A 16,798-nucleotide genomic window follows, 5' to 3' on the forward strand; every position below is an offset into this window, starting at 1 on the left:
AGTTTCCTCTTGTGTCCCCTTGTTCCGTGTTAAACAAATTATCTTTATCTACCCTGTCGATTTCTCTTAGAATTTTGAAGGTAGTGATCATGTCTCCCCGAGCTCTCCAGTCTTCCAGCGTCGTGAAGTGCATTTCACAAGCCTTTTCTCGTAACTCATGCCTCTTAGTTCTGGGACTAGTCTAGTGGCATACCTCTGCACTTTTTCCTGCTTAGTTCTGTGCTTGACAAGGTACGGGCTCCAAGCAGGGCCGCATACTCCAGGATTGGTCTTACATATGTGGTATACAAAATTCTGAATGATTCCTTACACAGGTTCCTGAAGGCAGTTCTGATGTTAGCCAGCCCCGCATACGCCGCAGATGTTATGCTTTTGATGTGGGCTTCAGGAGACAGGTTTGGTGTGATATCAACTCCTAGATCTTTCTCTTTGTCTGTTTCATGAAGTACTTCATCTCCCATTCTGCATCCTGTGTCTGGTGTCCTGTTTCCACCGCCTAGCTTCATTACCTTACTTTTACTCGGGTTGAACTTTAGTTGCCATTTGTTGGACCATTCCTTCAGTTTGTCTAAGTCATCTTGTAGCCTCATACTCTCTTCCTCTGTCTTGATCGTCCTCATAATTGTTGCATCATCAGCAAAGATTGAGAGAAACGAGTCTATTTCCCTTGGGAGACCATTTACATATATCAGAAACAGTATAGGTCCAAAGACTGATCCTTGTGGGACTCCACTGGTGACGCCTCACCTTTCCGAGACCTCACCCCTCACATTGACTCGCTGTCTTCTGTTGCTTAGGTACTCCCTTATCCAATGGAGTACCTTCCCTTTACTCCAGCCTGCATCTCCAGCTTTTTCACTAGCCACTTGTGTGGTACTGTGTCAAAGGCTTCCTGGCAATCCCAAAATATGCAGTCTGCCCAGCTTTCTCTATCTTGTCTGGTTTTTGTTGCCTGGTCGTAGAACTCAATTAATCCTGTGAGGCAGGACTTGCCATCCTTGAACCCATGTTGATATTTTGTTACAAAGTTCTTTCCCTCCAAATGTTCCACTAGCTCTTTCCCTCCAAATGTTCCACTAGCTCTTTCCCTCCAAATGTTCCACTAGCTTTATTCGCACTATCTGCTCCATCATCTCGCATGGAATGCAAGTTAGCGACACTGGTCTGTAGTTCAGTGCCTTCTGCCTATCGCCCTTCTTGAATATTGGGACTACATTAGCCGTCTTCCAAATTTTTGTCAGTTCACCTGTTACCAGTGATTTGTTGTACACCATGGAGAGAGGCTGGCACAGAGCTTCTGCTCCTTCCTTCAGTATCCATGTTAATGTGGCTTCTTGAGGCATGACATTGCACTTGAGTCTAAGCAGTGAGCTTCAGGCTTCACGTCTGTTAAGTCTTGACATACTTCAGCATTTTATAATTACACATGTTTAAACAACCAAACATTTACGCTTCCAATTATTTAAGTTGGTGAGCGTATACAGCTTCTCTTGTTTTACACGTTTACACCTCCTTACGTTTCACCTCCCAGCGCTTACACCTCCAAAATGTTATTTCTTCAAAAAATTTACACCTCTCAACATTCACACCTCCAAACATACACACCTCCAAACATTCACACCTCCAAACATCTACACCTCCAAACATACTCACCTCCAAACATACACACCTCCAAACATACTCACCTCCAAACATACTCACCTCCAAACATACACACCTCTAAACATTCACACCTCCAAACATACACTCCTCCAAACATTCACACCTCCAAATATTCACACCTCCAAACAAATTTCCCGGAACTCTACCTCCCCCGGGGACTTACACGACAAAAATGTTATACTTTCCAAACAGGGTTTTTATGCTGCACTGAAAAGCAGCATCTTGGCCCCCAGAGGCAAGGTGTGTGAGCCCAACCTCGACCCAGGGTGTGGGGGGAGAGAGTGGAAAGAGGGGGAGAGTGGAAAGAGGGGGGCAAAGACCCATTTCTGTCATAGAGGGGTAGAGGAGAGAGTGGACGAGAAAGTCTACACTTCCCTTACCCCCTCTGTCGGTGAGTTTACCGTCCAGGAGTCATCTTTTGTGTTCCGTAGACAGTATTTGTGTGTTTCGTAGACAGCATTTGTGTGTTGACACCCAGCTGGTGACGGCACCCACGTATGTAAGACATACTCTGGAGTATGCGGCCCCAGCTTGGAGCCTGTACCTTGTCATGATGGTGACTGGCATCTTGATTCCCAATATCAATATTTATGGATGTGTTTAACTTCCAAATACTAATGCCTTTAAACATTCCCCCTGGCTCAAATACTCACACAGGCAAATGTTTTCGCACTCAAATAATAATACCTACTAATATTTACACTTCCAAACATTAATGCATACACATCTCAAACATTTCCACCTGCAAACATTTACGCTTCCGAGCATTTTCGCCTCCAAACATTTATGTCTCTAAACATTTTCTCCCCCCAAACATTTCTGCCTCCAAACACTGGCGCCCCTAAATAGCACTCGAGGCCCTATGAGTTTACAACTTTTAAATATTTTCCATCCAAACATGTGTTCTTCAAAAACGTTCTGAGAAACGATCCTTTTGGTCTTGGAAAAACGTTGACAAATCTCCGGAATATGTTCCCCCTCTTGACTTATATCATTACTTATAAAAAAAATGGCCACAACGTGATTGGTATGTGTGTGTTAACTTTACAGTAATGAAATTAACTTTAGATACGACCAGTGGATTGACGCTGAGAACGTGTGTGTGTGGGGATTTTTTCTTGGGGATTTTGGGGGTTTGTTCCCTCTATACTTCGTGAATATACTTTCCTCTCATACTTTGTGAATACACTTTCCTCTATAGTTTGTGAATGTCTCTTGTATTGTGTTTTTGTTTAAGAGGAAAGTTATGTTTATTTAGAACTGATGATGCAAAGTTTTTGATATTGATGTGTGGGTTTTTTTCATTATTATCATTATAATTTTTGGGGGGATAGATTATTATTCTCTCTCTTAACTGTCTATTTGTCTGTCTGCCTGTCAGTCTGTCTCTGTCTCTCTCTGCAGCATTGGTAAATGCTGTCAGTATTCAAAAGGGTTAACTTCTAAGCCAAGCGATCTAGTTATCATGTATTTATAGAAGATATTTAGTCTCAAAGCTTAATGTAGTATATGCTGAGTTCATAGTGTGAGATTATGAATGAGAATATTGCCACCAATGTAATGAAAGGAAAAAATAACACCATCGAAATAATAAGATGTGATAATGTGATGTCACCACTATAACGACTCATGATGTGGTCAGATTCTAAGTAGCCAACTAGAAAGGAGAGAGAGAGAAAGAGAGAGAGAGAGAGAGAGAGAGAGAGAGAGAGAGAGAGAGAGAGAGAGAGAGAGAGAGAGAGAGAGAGAGAGAGAGAGAGAGAGAGAGAGAGAGAGGGAAAAAAACTGCCACTGCAATCAACAAACATATGAAACACTGCCACTAAGTTTCATCCTAAGTTATCCGGATCAGGAAACGAGGAGAGAGACAAGGGGAAATTAGATGTTAATTACTGCTGGAAGATGTGGACATGACCAAATAGTAAACAAAATCCTTGCCCTTTAGCCCGAATCCAAGAATCACTAAGTGTTTACTGTACAAGGGGACTACATGGAAGAGTGTGCTCTACACACTTAAGTGTTGACCCCCAGTGACTCAGGAAGGGCTATCTGACAATTCAGGACACATTGGCAAGGGGTCAAGGGTCAGCACAACTATCACAGGTACAATTAACACGCACAAGGGGGAAGGGGTTGGTACTTCAAACATTAGTTTATCTAAATGGCTTGTCCTATCTTTGGTTTTCTGGTAAAGGTAAACTGAATTGATCATGTACATGACAAGGACTTGAGAATGGTCCTTTCAATCGATTGGCCCACAATCGACTTGAGAATGGTCCAGGACGGACCGAAACGTCGTCGTCCCTTCACTTTCTAGTGTGTGGTTTGGTCCACATTACAAGGACACTGACACAGTACTTAGTTCACTTGACCAGAGGAAACCTAATGTTCGTCCCCAGAGGTACTGCACACACCACTCACTTCCTTGAGTACTGGTTTGGTGTATGTCTGTACACAGTGTATTATATAACTTATTGGGAATGTGAGGTGCTATATGGGATCCTTTGATGTAGATCAGTAATCCCCAGCTGATTAGCAAGGCCACTACATAACTGACAGCATCCTTATGCACTTGACCTGACATGACCTGACCTGACCCGGCCTGGTGTAAGGTGTGAGTTCTCATTGTTCAGCTAGACTGGTCTTCTCAACACGCAGACATGTTCCATTGTTTAACTTCAGCTTCTCTGTTCTGCTGTGTACGGCTCTGTTGTTACAGTGTGAGGGTATGGTGTTAGTGCACGGTGTGAGTGCACGGTGTGAGTGCACGGTGTTAGTGCACGGTGTGAGTGCACGGTGTTAGTGCACGGTGTTAGTGCACGGTGTTAGTGCACGGTGTTAGTGCACGGTGTGAGTGCACGGTGTTAGTGCACGGTGTGAGTGCACGGTGTTAGTGCACGGTGTGAGTGCACGGTGTTAGTGCACGGTGTGAGTGCACGGTGTTAGTGCACGGTGTGAGTGCACGGTGTGAGTGTATGGTGTTAGTGCACGGTGTGAGTGCACGGTGTGAGTGCACGGTGTTAGTGCACGGTGTTAGTGCACGGTGTGAGTGCACGGTGTTAGTGCACGGTGTGAGTGCACGGTGTGAGTGTATGGTGTTAGTGCACGGTGTGAGTGCACGGTGTGAGTGCACGGTGTTAGTGCACGGTGTTAGTGCACAGTGTGAGTGCACGGTGTGAGTGTATGGTGTTAGTGCACGGTGTGAGTGCACGGTGTTAGTGCACGGTGTGAGTGCACGGTGTGAGTGTATGGTGTTAGTGCACGGTGTTAGTGCACGGTGTGAGTGCACGGTGTTAGTGCACGGTGTGAGTGCACGGTGTGAGTGTATGGTGTTAGTGCACGGTGTGAGTGCACGGTGTGAGTGCACGGTGTTACTGCACGGTGTTAGTGCACGGTGTGAGTGCACGGTGTGAGTGTATGGTGTTAGTGCACGGTGTTAGTGCACGGTGTGAGTGTATGGTGTTAGTGCACGGTGTTAGTGCATGGTGTGAGTGCACGGTGTGAGTGCACGGTGTTAGTGTATGGTGTTAGTGCACGGTGTTAGTGCACGGTGTTAGTGTATGGTGTTAGTGTATGGTGTTAGTGCACGGTGTTAGTGCACGGTGTTAGTGTATGGTGTTAGTGTATGGTGTTAGTGTATGGTGTGAGTGCACGGTGTGAGTGTATGGTGTTAGTGTATGGTGTTAGTGCACGGTGTGAGTGCATGGTGTTAGTGCACGGTGTGAGTGCATGGTGTTAGTGCACGGTGTGAGTGCATGGTGTTAGTGCACGGTGTGAGTGTATGGTGTTAGTGTATGGTGTTAGTGCACGGTGTTAGTGCACGGTGTGAGTGTATGGTGTGAGTGCACGGTGTGAGTGTATGGTGTTAGTGTATGGTGTTAGTGCACGGTGTTAGTGCACGGTGTGAGTGTATGGTGTTAGTGTATGGTGTTAGTGCACGGTGTGAGTGCACGGTGTGAGTGCATGGTGTGAGTGCACGGTGTGAGTGCATGGTGTTAGTGCACAGTGTGAGTGACGGGGATGAAGGCGAGATAAAAAGTCGCTTCAACACTCTTCCAAGGGTCTTTGTCCTGTCTCAGATATGCGCGGGGCGAGAGATTTACAGCGTGAGGGCCCCATAAAGTGCGAGTGTGGGCAGTATAGCATAGGGGCGGTGTGGTTTAGGAGCCGAGGGAGAGAAGTTTAGTCAAGACTGCAATACTGGTCCCTAGTTTATGGACGAGATCTGCCCCCAGGACACCCACCTGTGTATGAAAGTTAACACGTCAGTGTTTTCGTTATGCAGGCGTAGAACACACTAACTCCTACACATACAATCCTATGGATCATTTAGCATTCCTGTACGTGTTGCCTTCCCTTATACTTGCTTCCCCTTATACCTGCCTCTCCTTATAACTACCTCCCCTTTTCTTTTAACTCTTTTCCTTTCCCTCTTTCGTAGTTGAGGAACGCGTGCTCCGAAATGTCTTAGAGTTAAGTGTGGCTTGTTAAGCCTCTACTCAGGCCAGAAGATAAGAGAAAGACTAACTGTGTTTCATCCTCAGCAGACAGACTTAGCTGTTGGGTATTATCTAGCCTCTGAGTACCTTAAACTGAATAGGGGTGGAATGATATTTTGTGACTAAATATGCTCTGCAGTCTTTTAATAACTCATCACAATTAATGTCTAAAGAAGCTTATAATATTCAATGGAATGTGATTTTTGCCGATGATAAAATTTGTTGCATAAAATCTGTGTGGATCCCATCCCATGATGGAGTTGAAAAACATGACATTTTAGATCGATTGGCCAATGAAGCTTGCAGGAAAGAAAACATAACTACTTTGGACCATCTAATGCAATTATTAAACACGTGCAAATTAAAGATATTACTTCAGATCTAGAAGAACTAAGAAATGCCCAATGACCTGAAAGTTTCAATATTAAAAACTATGACAACTTTTGTAATAATAAATATTTGGTCAGCACAGTAACCGGACCAGACAATGTGATGTAGTCATTGCGCGAATTCGCCTTGACTATAGACACATCTGGCAGGTTAGTGAGGCTGAGCCACTACCAGAATGCTCAGCTTGTAAACTCTGTGACAAATCATTAAATACTTCACCTGAACACTATATTTTTAATTGTGAAACTGTAAAAGATGGTAGCCCTCCTGGCCTATGACACAATCAACTATTTCACTTAATCTAGTATTTGATGACATCCTAACCATTTTCCTAAATTTGCTTGTCCATAATAAAGAATGAAGAACGAGAGTTTTATTTGTTATAATTGTTTTTTCTTTAGCTACATCTCTAGTGAATCCGTCCCCGCCCCATGTGGCAGTGAACAATACAAAATTACATTTACAAATTCGTAAACTGAAACTTTTATAATATCGGATGTAGTAGAGTGTGACCTTATGAAATTTATATATATATATATATATATATATATATATATATATATATATATATATATATATATATATATATATATATATATATATATATATATATATTAGTATATTTTGGTAGCAGTCTTTCCTGTAGACATATATTATTAAATATGACCGAAAAAGTAAGATTAATAATTCTAACACGAATTTTCTCAATCTTTCGTACATTACGCTTCACTGTTGGAGGTAAATCAAAAATCACTTCTCCAAAATTCATTTTTATTTTTAGTCTGACGCGACACGGGCGCGTTTCGTAAAACTTATTACATTTTCAAAGACTTCACAAATACACAACTGATTAGAACTTGCGTTTCCCTGATTTTATATCTACATTTGAGTGAGGTGGGAAGGGTGATGTGGCATTACATTTGAGTGAGGTGGGAAGGGTGATGTGGCATTAACACAAGACAGAACACTAGGGGATATTAATAGGGTATTAAAAGTATCAACACAAGACAGAACAGAAACAATGGGTATTGAATAGAAGTGTTTGTAGAAAGCCTATTGGTCCATATTTCTTGATGCTTCTATATTGGAGCGGAGTCTTGAGGTGGGTAGAATATAGTTGTGCAATAATTGGCTGTTGATTGCTGGTGTTGACTTCTTGATGTGTAGTGCCTCGCAAACGTCAAGCCGTCTGCTATCGCTGTATCTATCGATGATTTCTGTGTTGTTTACTAGGATTTCTCTGGCGATGGTTTGGTTATGGGAAGAGATTATATGTTCCTTAATGGAGCCCTGTTGTTTATGCATCGTTAAACGCCTAGAAAGAGATGTTGTTGTCTTGCCTATATACTGGGTTTTTTGGAGCTTACAGTCCCCAAGTGGGCATTTGAAGGCATAGACGACGTTAGTCTCTTTTAAAGCGTTCTGTTTTGTGTCTGGAGAGTTTCTCATGAGTAGGCTGGCCGTTTTTCTGGTTTTATAGTAAATCGTCAGTTGTATCCTCTGATTTTTGTCTGTAGGGATAACGTTTCTATTAACAATATCTTTCAGGACCCTTTCCTCGGTTTTATGAGCTGTGGAAAAGAAGTTCCTGTAAAATAGTCTAATAGGGGGTATAGGTGTTGTGTTAGTTGTCTCTTCGGAGGTTGCATGGCTTTTCACTTTCCTTCTTATGATGTCTTCGATGAAACCATTGGAGAAGCCGTTATTGACTAGGACCTGCCTTACCCTACAGAGTTCTTCGTCGACTTGCTTCCATTCTGAGCTGTGGCTGAGAGCACGGTCGACGTATGCGTTAACAACACTCCTCTTGTACCTGTCAGGGCAGTCGCTGTTGGCATTTAGGCACATTCCTATGTTTGTTTCCTTTGTGTAGACTGCAGTGTGGAAACCTCCGCCCTTTTCCATGACTGTTACATCTAGAAAAGGCAGCTTCCCATCCTTTTCCGTCTCGTAAGTGAAACGCAGCACGGAACTCTGCTCAAATGCCTCCTTCAGCTCCTGCAGATGTCTGACATCAGGTACCTGTGTAAAAATGTCGTCAACATACCTGCAGTATATGGCCGGTTTCAAGTTCATGTCGACTAAGACTTTTTGCTCGATGGTACCCATGTAGAAGTTTGCAAACAGGACACCTAGGGGAGAACCCATGGCGACCCCATCTACTTGCTTATACATGTGCCCATCCGGGCTCAAGAAGGGTGCCTCTTTAGTACAAGCTTGGAGTAGTTTCCTCAGAATACTTTCTGGCATGTCAAGAGGAGTACAGGCTGGATCACGATACACTCTGTCGGCTATCATTCCGATTGTCTCGTCCACAGGTACGTTGGTAAACAGCGATTCTACGTCCAACGAGGCTCTTATCCCTGTGGCCCGTGCGCCCCGCAGTAAGTCCACAAATTCCTTTGGAGACTTCAGGCTGAAGGCGCAAGGAACATAAGGAGTCAGCAGGCCGTTGAGTCGCTTCGCCAGTCTGTACGTGGGTGTGGGTATCTGGCTAATGATTGGCCGAAGTGGGTTTCCAGGCATGTGCGTCTTGACATTTCCATACGCATATCCAGGTTTATATTCCCCAATGATCTTTGGCAGGTGGAGTCCGGATTTCTTGGCGTTCACAGTTTCGATCAGTTTGTTGACCTTTGCTTTTAATTCGGCTGTAGTGTCCTTCGTTACCCTTTGGAACTTAGTTTGGTCAGAGAGTATGATGTTCATTTTCGCCAGATATTCGTCTTTTTTAAGAATGACGTATATTGGCGACTTGTCACCTCTCCTGACAACTATCTCCTTGTTCTCACGAAGGCTTTTAGCTGCCGCTTTAAGCTCGGGGGACAGTATGGTGCTTCTGTAGTTGCCTCGATTCTTTCCTCCTTCTGCAATAAGTTCTGCTTGTAAGGTATCTTTGGTAGTGACCTTCTTTTGTGTCTCGAGGTCGAATATGTCGTCCAACAGAATTTCCAACTCTACTTTCCGGGCCATTTCACTCGGTCTGGACATAACATGACAGTTTATGCCCAGATTTAGGAGAGTGACTTGGTCCTCAGTGAGGTTAATTCCTGCAAGGTTCAGGAAGCCATCTCTTGGTCGTGGAATTGCCATAGGTCCTCCATATAATGTTGTTAGTTTCTAAAAACTAAACAACATTATATGGAGGACCTATGGCAATTCCACGACCAAGAGATGGCTTCCTGAACCTTGCAGGAATTAACCTCACTGAGGACCAAGTCACTCTCCTAAATCTGGGCATAAACTGTCATGTTATGTCCAGACCGAGTGAAATGGCCCGGAAAGTAGAGTTGGAAATTCTGTTGGACGACATATTCGACCTCGAGACACAAAAGAAGGTCACTACCAAAGATACCTTACAAGCAGAACTTATTGCAGAAGGAGGAAAGAATCGAGGCAACTACAGAAGCACCATACTGTCCCCCGAGCTTAAAGCGGCAGCTAAAAGCCTTCGTGAGAACAAGGAGATAGTTGTCAGGAGAGGTGACAAGTCGCCAATATACGTCATTCTTAAAAAAGACGAATATCTGGCGAAAATGAACATCATACTCTCTGACCAAACTAAGTTCCAAAGGGTAACGAAGGACACTACAGCCGAATTAAAAGCAAAGGTCAACAAACTGATCGAAACTGTGAACGCCAAGAAATCCGGACTCCACCTGCCAAAGATCATTGGGGAATATAAACCTGGATATGCGTATGGAAATGTCAAGACGCACAAGCCTGGAAACCCACTTCGGCCAATCATTAGCCAGATACCCACACCCACGTACAGACTGGCGAAGCGACTCAACGGCCTGCTGACTCCTTATGTTCCTTGCGCCTTCAGCCTGAAGTCTCCAAAGGAATTTGTGGACTTACTGCGGGGCGCACGGGCCACAGGGATAAGAGCCTCGTTGGACGTAGAATCGCTGTTTACCAACGTACCTGTGGACGAGACAATCGGAATGATAGCCGACAGAGTGTATCGTGATCCAGCCTGTACTCCTCTTGACATGCCAGAAAGTATTCTGAGGAAACTACTCCAAGCTTGTACTAAAGAGGCACCCTTCTTGAGCCCGGATGGGCACATGTATAAGCAAGTAGATGGGGTCGCCATGGGTTCTCCCCTAGGTGTCCTGTTTGCAAACTTCTACATGGGTACCATCGAGCAAAAAGTCTTAGTCGACATGAACTTGAAACCGGCCATATACTGCAGGTATGTTGACGACATTTTTACACAGGTACCTGATGTCAGACATCTGCAGGAGCTGAAGGAGGCATTTGAGCAGAGTTCCGTGCTGCGTTTCACTTACGAGACGGAAAAGGATGGGAAGCTGCCTTTTCTAGATGTAACAGTCATGGAAAAGGGCGGAGGTTTCCACACTGCAGTCTACACAAAGGAAACAAACATAGGAATGTGCCTAAATGCCAACAGCGACTGCCCTGACAGGTACAAGAGGAGTGTTGTTAACGCATACGTCGACCGTGCTCTCAGCCACAGCTCAGAATGGAAGCAAGTCGACGAAGAACTCTGTAGGGTAAGGCAGGTCCTAGTCAATAACGGCTTCTCCAATGGTTTCATCGAAGACATCATAAGAAGGAAAGTGAAAAGCCATGCAACCTCCGAAGAGACAACTAACACAACACCTATACCCCCTATTAGACTATTTTACAGGAACTTCTTTTCCACAGCTCATAAAACCGAGGAAAGGGTCCTGAAAGATATTGTTAATAGAAACGTTATCCCTACAGACAAAAATCAGAGGATACAACTGACGATTTACTATAAAACCAGAAAAACGGCCAGCCTACTCATGAGAAACTCTCCAGACACAAAACAGAACGCTTTAAAAGAGACTAACGTCGTCTATGCCTTCAAATGCCCACTTGGGGACTGTAAGCTCCAAAAAACCCAGTATATAGGCAAGACAACAACATCTCTTTCTAGGCGTTTAACGATGCATAAACAACAGGGCTCCATTAAGGAACATATAATCTCTTCCCATAACCAAACCATCGCCAGAGAAATCCTAGTAAACAACACAGAAATCATCGATAGATACAGCGATAGCAGACGGCTTGACGTTTGCGAGGCACTACACATCAAGAAGTCAACACCAGCAATCAACAGCCAATTATTGCACAACTATATTCTACCCACCTCAAGACTCCGCTCCAATATAGAAGCATCAAGAAATATGGACCAATAGGCTTTCTACAAACACTTCTATTCAATACCCATTGTTTCTGTTCTGTCTTGTGTTGATACTTTTAATACCCTATTAATATCCCCTAGTGTTCTGTCTTGTGTTAATGCCACATCACCCTTCCCACCTCACTCAAATGTAATGCCACATCACCCTTCCCACCTCACTCAAATGTAGATATAAAATCAGGGAAACGCAAGTTCTAATCAGTTGTGTATTTGTGAAGTCTTTGAAAATGTAATAAGTTTTACGAAACGCGCCCGTGTCGCGTCAGACTAAAAATAAAAATGAATTTTGGAGAAGTGATTTTTGATTTACCTCCAACAGTGAAGCGTAATGTACGAAAGATTGAGAAAATTCGTGTTAGAATTATTAATCTTACTTTTTCGGTCATATTTAATAATATATATATATATATATATATATATATATATATATATATATATATATATATATATATATTTCATTTGGGTGAGGTGATTGACATTTACACATGATAGAACACAAACCAATGGGTATAAAAACATAATAATGGAAGTAACTGCAGAAGGCCTATTGGCCCATGATGTTTCCTCTTGATGCTTCTATATTGGTGCGGAGTCTTGAAGTGGGTAGAATATAGTTGTACATTAATTGGCTGTTGATTGCTGGTGTTGACTTTTTGATGTGTAGTGCCTCGCAGATGTCGAGCCTCCTGCTATCGCTGTATCTATCGATGATATCTGTTTTGTTTGCTAAGATTTCTCTGGTGATGGTCTGGTTGTGAGAAGAGATTATATGTTCCTTGATAGAGCCCTGTTGTTTATGCATTGTTATTCGCCTGGAAAGAGACGTTGTTGTCTTGCCTATATACTGAGTTCTTTGGGGCTTACAGTTCCCAAGTGGGCATTTGAAGGCATAGACGACGTTGGTATCCTTCAAGGCGTTCTTCTTGGTGTCTGGAGAGTTAAATTTAAAGTTTAAGTTTAACTTTGGAGAGTTAAGTTAAACCAGAAGACGAAATGTGCAAACCGTGGAAAAATGCTCAACAAACAACTGGGAACATTTTATAACACAGTGTAGAGTCACAACCCAGATAATGTTGCCACTGAGATTTAACATCGCAGAAGTTGTTAAAAAACATTGAACATAACCTTACTGACGCCAACATGCGAGTCATTAACACCACCACCAACCCACCTCCCACAGTTCACCACCACCAACCCACCTCCCTCAGTTCACCACCGGCAACCCACCTCCCTCAGTTCACCACCACCAACCCACCTCCCACAGTTCACCACCACCACCCACCTCCCACAGTTCACCACCACCAACCCACCTCCCTCAGTTCACCACCACCAACCCACCTCCCACAGTTCACCACCACCAACCCACCTCCCTCAGTTCACCACCACCAACCCACCTCCCACAGTTCACCACCACCAACCCACCTCCCACAGTTCACCACCACCAACCCACCTCCCTCAGTTCACCACCACCAACCCACCGCCCTCAATTACCCCAAACTTCGGTACTTTGTACATGAAAGTGATTTTCAGATAATTATCAAATTAGCGCCTCGTCCCCGACTGAGCTTAGTGATTAAGTCTTCAATCACACTTTCCAAACGTTAAATGAGGTAGTTAAGGGCACGTCCAACCGTGCCTATTAGGCCGCGCACCTTGTTCTTTTTTCTTGGCAAAGAACATAACGCAGGTAAAGTTAGAAGCTCAGGTTCTTTGAAAGGCTTCTAACACGCTTGTTCTCTATGTTAAAAAGAACACATTGTTGCTTTTGATTCCAAGAGACACATATTTTTTTCTATAGCATTTTCGACTGATATACACCAAGACTTGTGGGTTGTGGATCAATTATACATTTAATGAGCAAATTATAATGTAATAATAATAATAATAATTATAAAAATAATACACAAAGAAATCACACTGAACGAATTGTCAATGTGAAAATCCATTAGAGTACTGAAGTGACTCGAACCAGCGATCGGGGTATTCCCAGCCGAGCACCTAACCTCTGTACCACGACATGCTATAAGTTATACCATCGGGGATTCCGCTTAAGTCACGAGACTTCTGGAGCCCCCCTTCCCCCACCCTCCCCCTGGTGTGGGTCAGGTAGTTCCTCGCCTCTACGGCTGCTTGTTAAGCGTCCAATTGGTACTTTCCAATTCAAATCAACTTCCAACTCAGAAATTTAATTCATCTATAGTTGTATGTTCTGACCTAGTTTACAACGTTTCAAAAATATTATTCATTTGTAGAATATAGAGGTAGAATTTGTAGAATATAGAGGTCATAGAGGTAGAATTTGTAGAGTATAGAGGTCAATCATTAGAGTCTACGCTAGTTTTAATTATAATGTGTGAATGGTAATGAAGGTAGAGGTTTTCTAAGAGAAGCTGTTAACACCTTGTTGTACCCAAAGAACAATAACAATTTAATGTGCTAGTTGGTAGTCGTAGGTGAACAGTGACCAAAAACTCTTCTCTCTCTCATTTTCAGGATCGTGGAAGATGGCTGACAGTGTGGTGACTGTGGTGCTCGTGACTGTCACTACTCTACTGTCGTTGGTGTAGCGTGAGCTGGGCTCTGGGCAGTGACTGGCAACTTCCCGAGTATCACTGCTGATCTAGCAGGACACCTTGCACTGCACCCCATCGATACCAAGCTGTCGATGACCTTGTTCCAGATGAACCCTTGGGGAAACAAAATTTACCATCAACACACTGGAGGAAAAAAACTTAACCCGTTGATCCGTGTGTACTGGAGAGTGTGTAATGGTGTCGTCAACTTCCCAGTGAGCGAGCACCTTCCTTCCCGCCCTGCAGCTCTGTACAGGACCTCGGACACTGTGTGTGTGTGGGTGAGGAAGGTCACTGACAGGAACCTGTCGTAGACGACAGGGGTGTCTCAGCCTCCTAAGACTGCTGTCTGTCTTGCCCCCCAACACCCCGTGCCATGGTACATAGGTACATAGTGTGTGTGTGTGTGTGTGTGTGTGTGTGTGTGTGTGTGTGTGTGTGTGTGTGTGTGTGTGTGTGTGTGTGTGTGTGTGACAGCCTCTTTCGGCTGGTGCAAAGTGTGCAGGCCTTTATTCTTCTAGCGTCTCCATGTGTAGATTTGGGTCCAAATATAGTAAACACACTTTACATTTGCTACCATATTGTAAACATTACCGACACTAAACATATGCTTAGCTATGTTTAAACCAAAACAACACAAGTTAGCATTTCATACCTTGAAAAAAACTGTAGTGCAGGGTAAAAAAAATAGACGCAGTTCTCTACACATTATATCAATTATCAAGCTTTTCCATTTATTAACTTATAAATAACGCCATTAAAAGTAACAGGAGATATTGCAGTTATATAGATATATTAAACTAATTAGATGTGACATCTTGAAACTTGCACTAAATCATAGTAAAAAAAAAAAATCTTTCTGCATATATTGACTAGATCAATTTGGCGGGTATTGTAAATACTGACGGCACATCACCTGTAGAGTCAGCAGCTGTTTGGGAACACAGATGTTGACATTTTCCCCTAAACAGCAGTAAATATTTTCGTTTTAACACACATGTTATATATATATAAATATATATATATATATATATAAATATATATATATATATATATATATATATATATATATATATATAAGTATATAGATAATATATATATATATATATATATATATACTTATATATATATATATATATATATATATATATATATATATATATATATATATATATATATATATATAAGTATATATATATATATATATATATATATATTATCTATATACTTATATATATATATATATATATATATATATATATATATATATATATATATATATATATATATATATATATATTATCTATATATATATATATATATATATAGATAATTAGGTAATAGCTATAAACTTGTATGATAGACGCTATATGCCTTACATGTTTACCATAAGCCTTTGAGAACCAAAAAAAAAATATATTATATCATGTCATTATTATTTTCTTATTTCTCTAATACTAACGACGCGTACAAATATTAATGTATCAACGTGGATGGTAAGGTTGCCTGAGAGTCTCAGTGTGAGGCAGCGTGTATACTGTCGCTCTCCTGGTGTCTGTGTAAGCTTACGGCTAGTGGGCCACAGTGTAGAGCTCTCCTTGTCTTAGCTTACGGCACGTGAGCTAGAGTGGGTGATAGGAGTCTCCTCTCTCTCTCTCTCTCTCTCTCTCTCTCTCTCTCTCTCTCTCTCTCTCTCCCCGTTGTCAGTGTAGCCTCACGGCGCAATAAACACTATCTTGGCTGCTGTATATACTGCTCTTCTTGCCTTTTCCCGAATTCAGCGTAAGTGATGTAAATACAAAAGAATACAGTATACTTTATTTAGGAAGTTATCCTGAACCCATCCTGATGTTTATTTTATATATTTAAGATACTATGAGATATTTAAGCGCGTTGCACTATGGATAGTTGATGGATTATGAGGCCTCAGTAGAGTATTTGCTGTGGCGTAAGCGCATGATACTGTAAGGGTTTGTTAAGGGGTTAGTATGTTTGTGTAACGAAGTGGGTGTAGGAGTGGGGGGGGGGAGGAGTCTGGCATGAAATGGGTGAATGAGTGGGTGTAGGAGTGGGCATATGAGTGGGTGTGAGTGAAGTAATCGGTGAAGAAGTGGGCGTGGGAGCGGACGGGGGTGTGACTCGTCGCTGCCCACCACCCACCTGGGCACCTCGTCGCTGCCCACCACCCACCTGGGCACCTCGTCGCTGCCCACCACCCACCTGGGCACCTCGCCGCTGCCCACCACCCACCTGGGCACCTCGCCGCTGCCCACCACCCACCTGGGCACCTCGCCGCTGCCCACCACCCACCTGGGCACCTCGCCGCTGCCCACCACCCACCTGGGCACCTCGCCGCTGCCCACCACCCACCTGGGCACCTCGTCGCTGCCCACCACCCACCTGGGCACCTCGTCGCTGCCCACCACCCACCTGGGCACCTCGTCGCTGCCCACAGCATCTTGCCTATCACTTGCAGA

General features: G+C 43.2%; 1 protein-coding gene across 2 annotated transcripts in view; it reads left to right on the forward strand.

The window, feature by feature from the left end:
- LOC123758046 (uncharacterized) overlaps positions 1 to 15,324 on the forward strand; it is a 523,684-nt gene extending 508,360 nt beyond the window's left edge. For both annotated transcript variants that reach the window (XM_069338603.1, XM_069338604.1), the window contains exon 7: positions 14,242 to 15,324. In XM_069338603.1, coding sequence (XP_069194704.1) covers positions 14,242 to 14,315 — 74 coding nt within the window. In that variant the 3' untranslated portion in view covers positions 14,316 to 15,324. The remainder of the gene's footprint in view (positions 1 to 14,241) is intronic.
- The last annotated feature ends 1,474 nt before the right edge of the window (positions 15,325 to 16,798 follow it).

The sequence above is a fragment of the Procambarus clarkii genome, chromosome 40 (genome assembly GCF_040958095.1).
Source record: "Procambarus clarkii isolate CNS0578487 chromosome 40, FALCON_Pclarkii_2.0, whole genome shotgun sequence".
Lineage (NCBI taxonomy): Eukaryota > Metazoa > Arthropoda > Malacostraca > Decapoda > Cambaridae > Procambarus > Procambarus clarkii.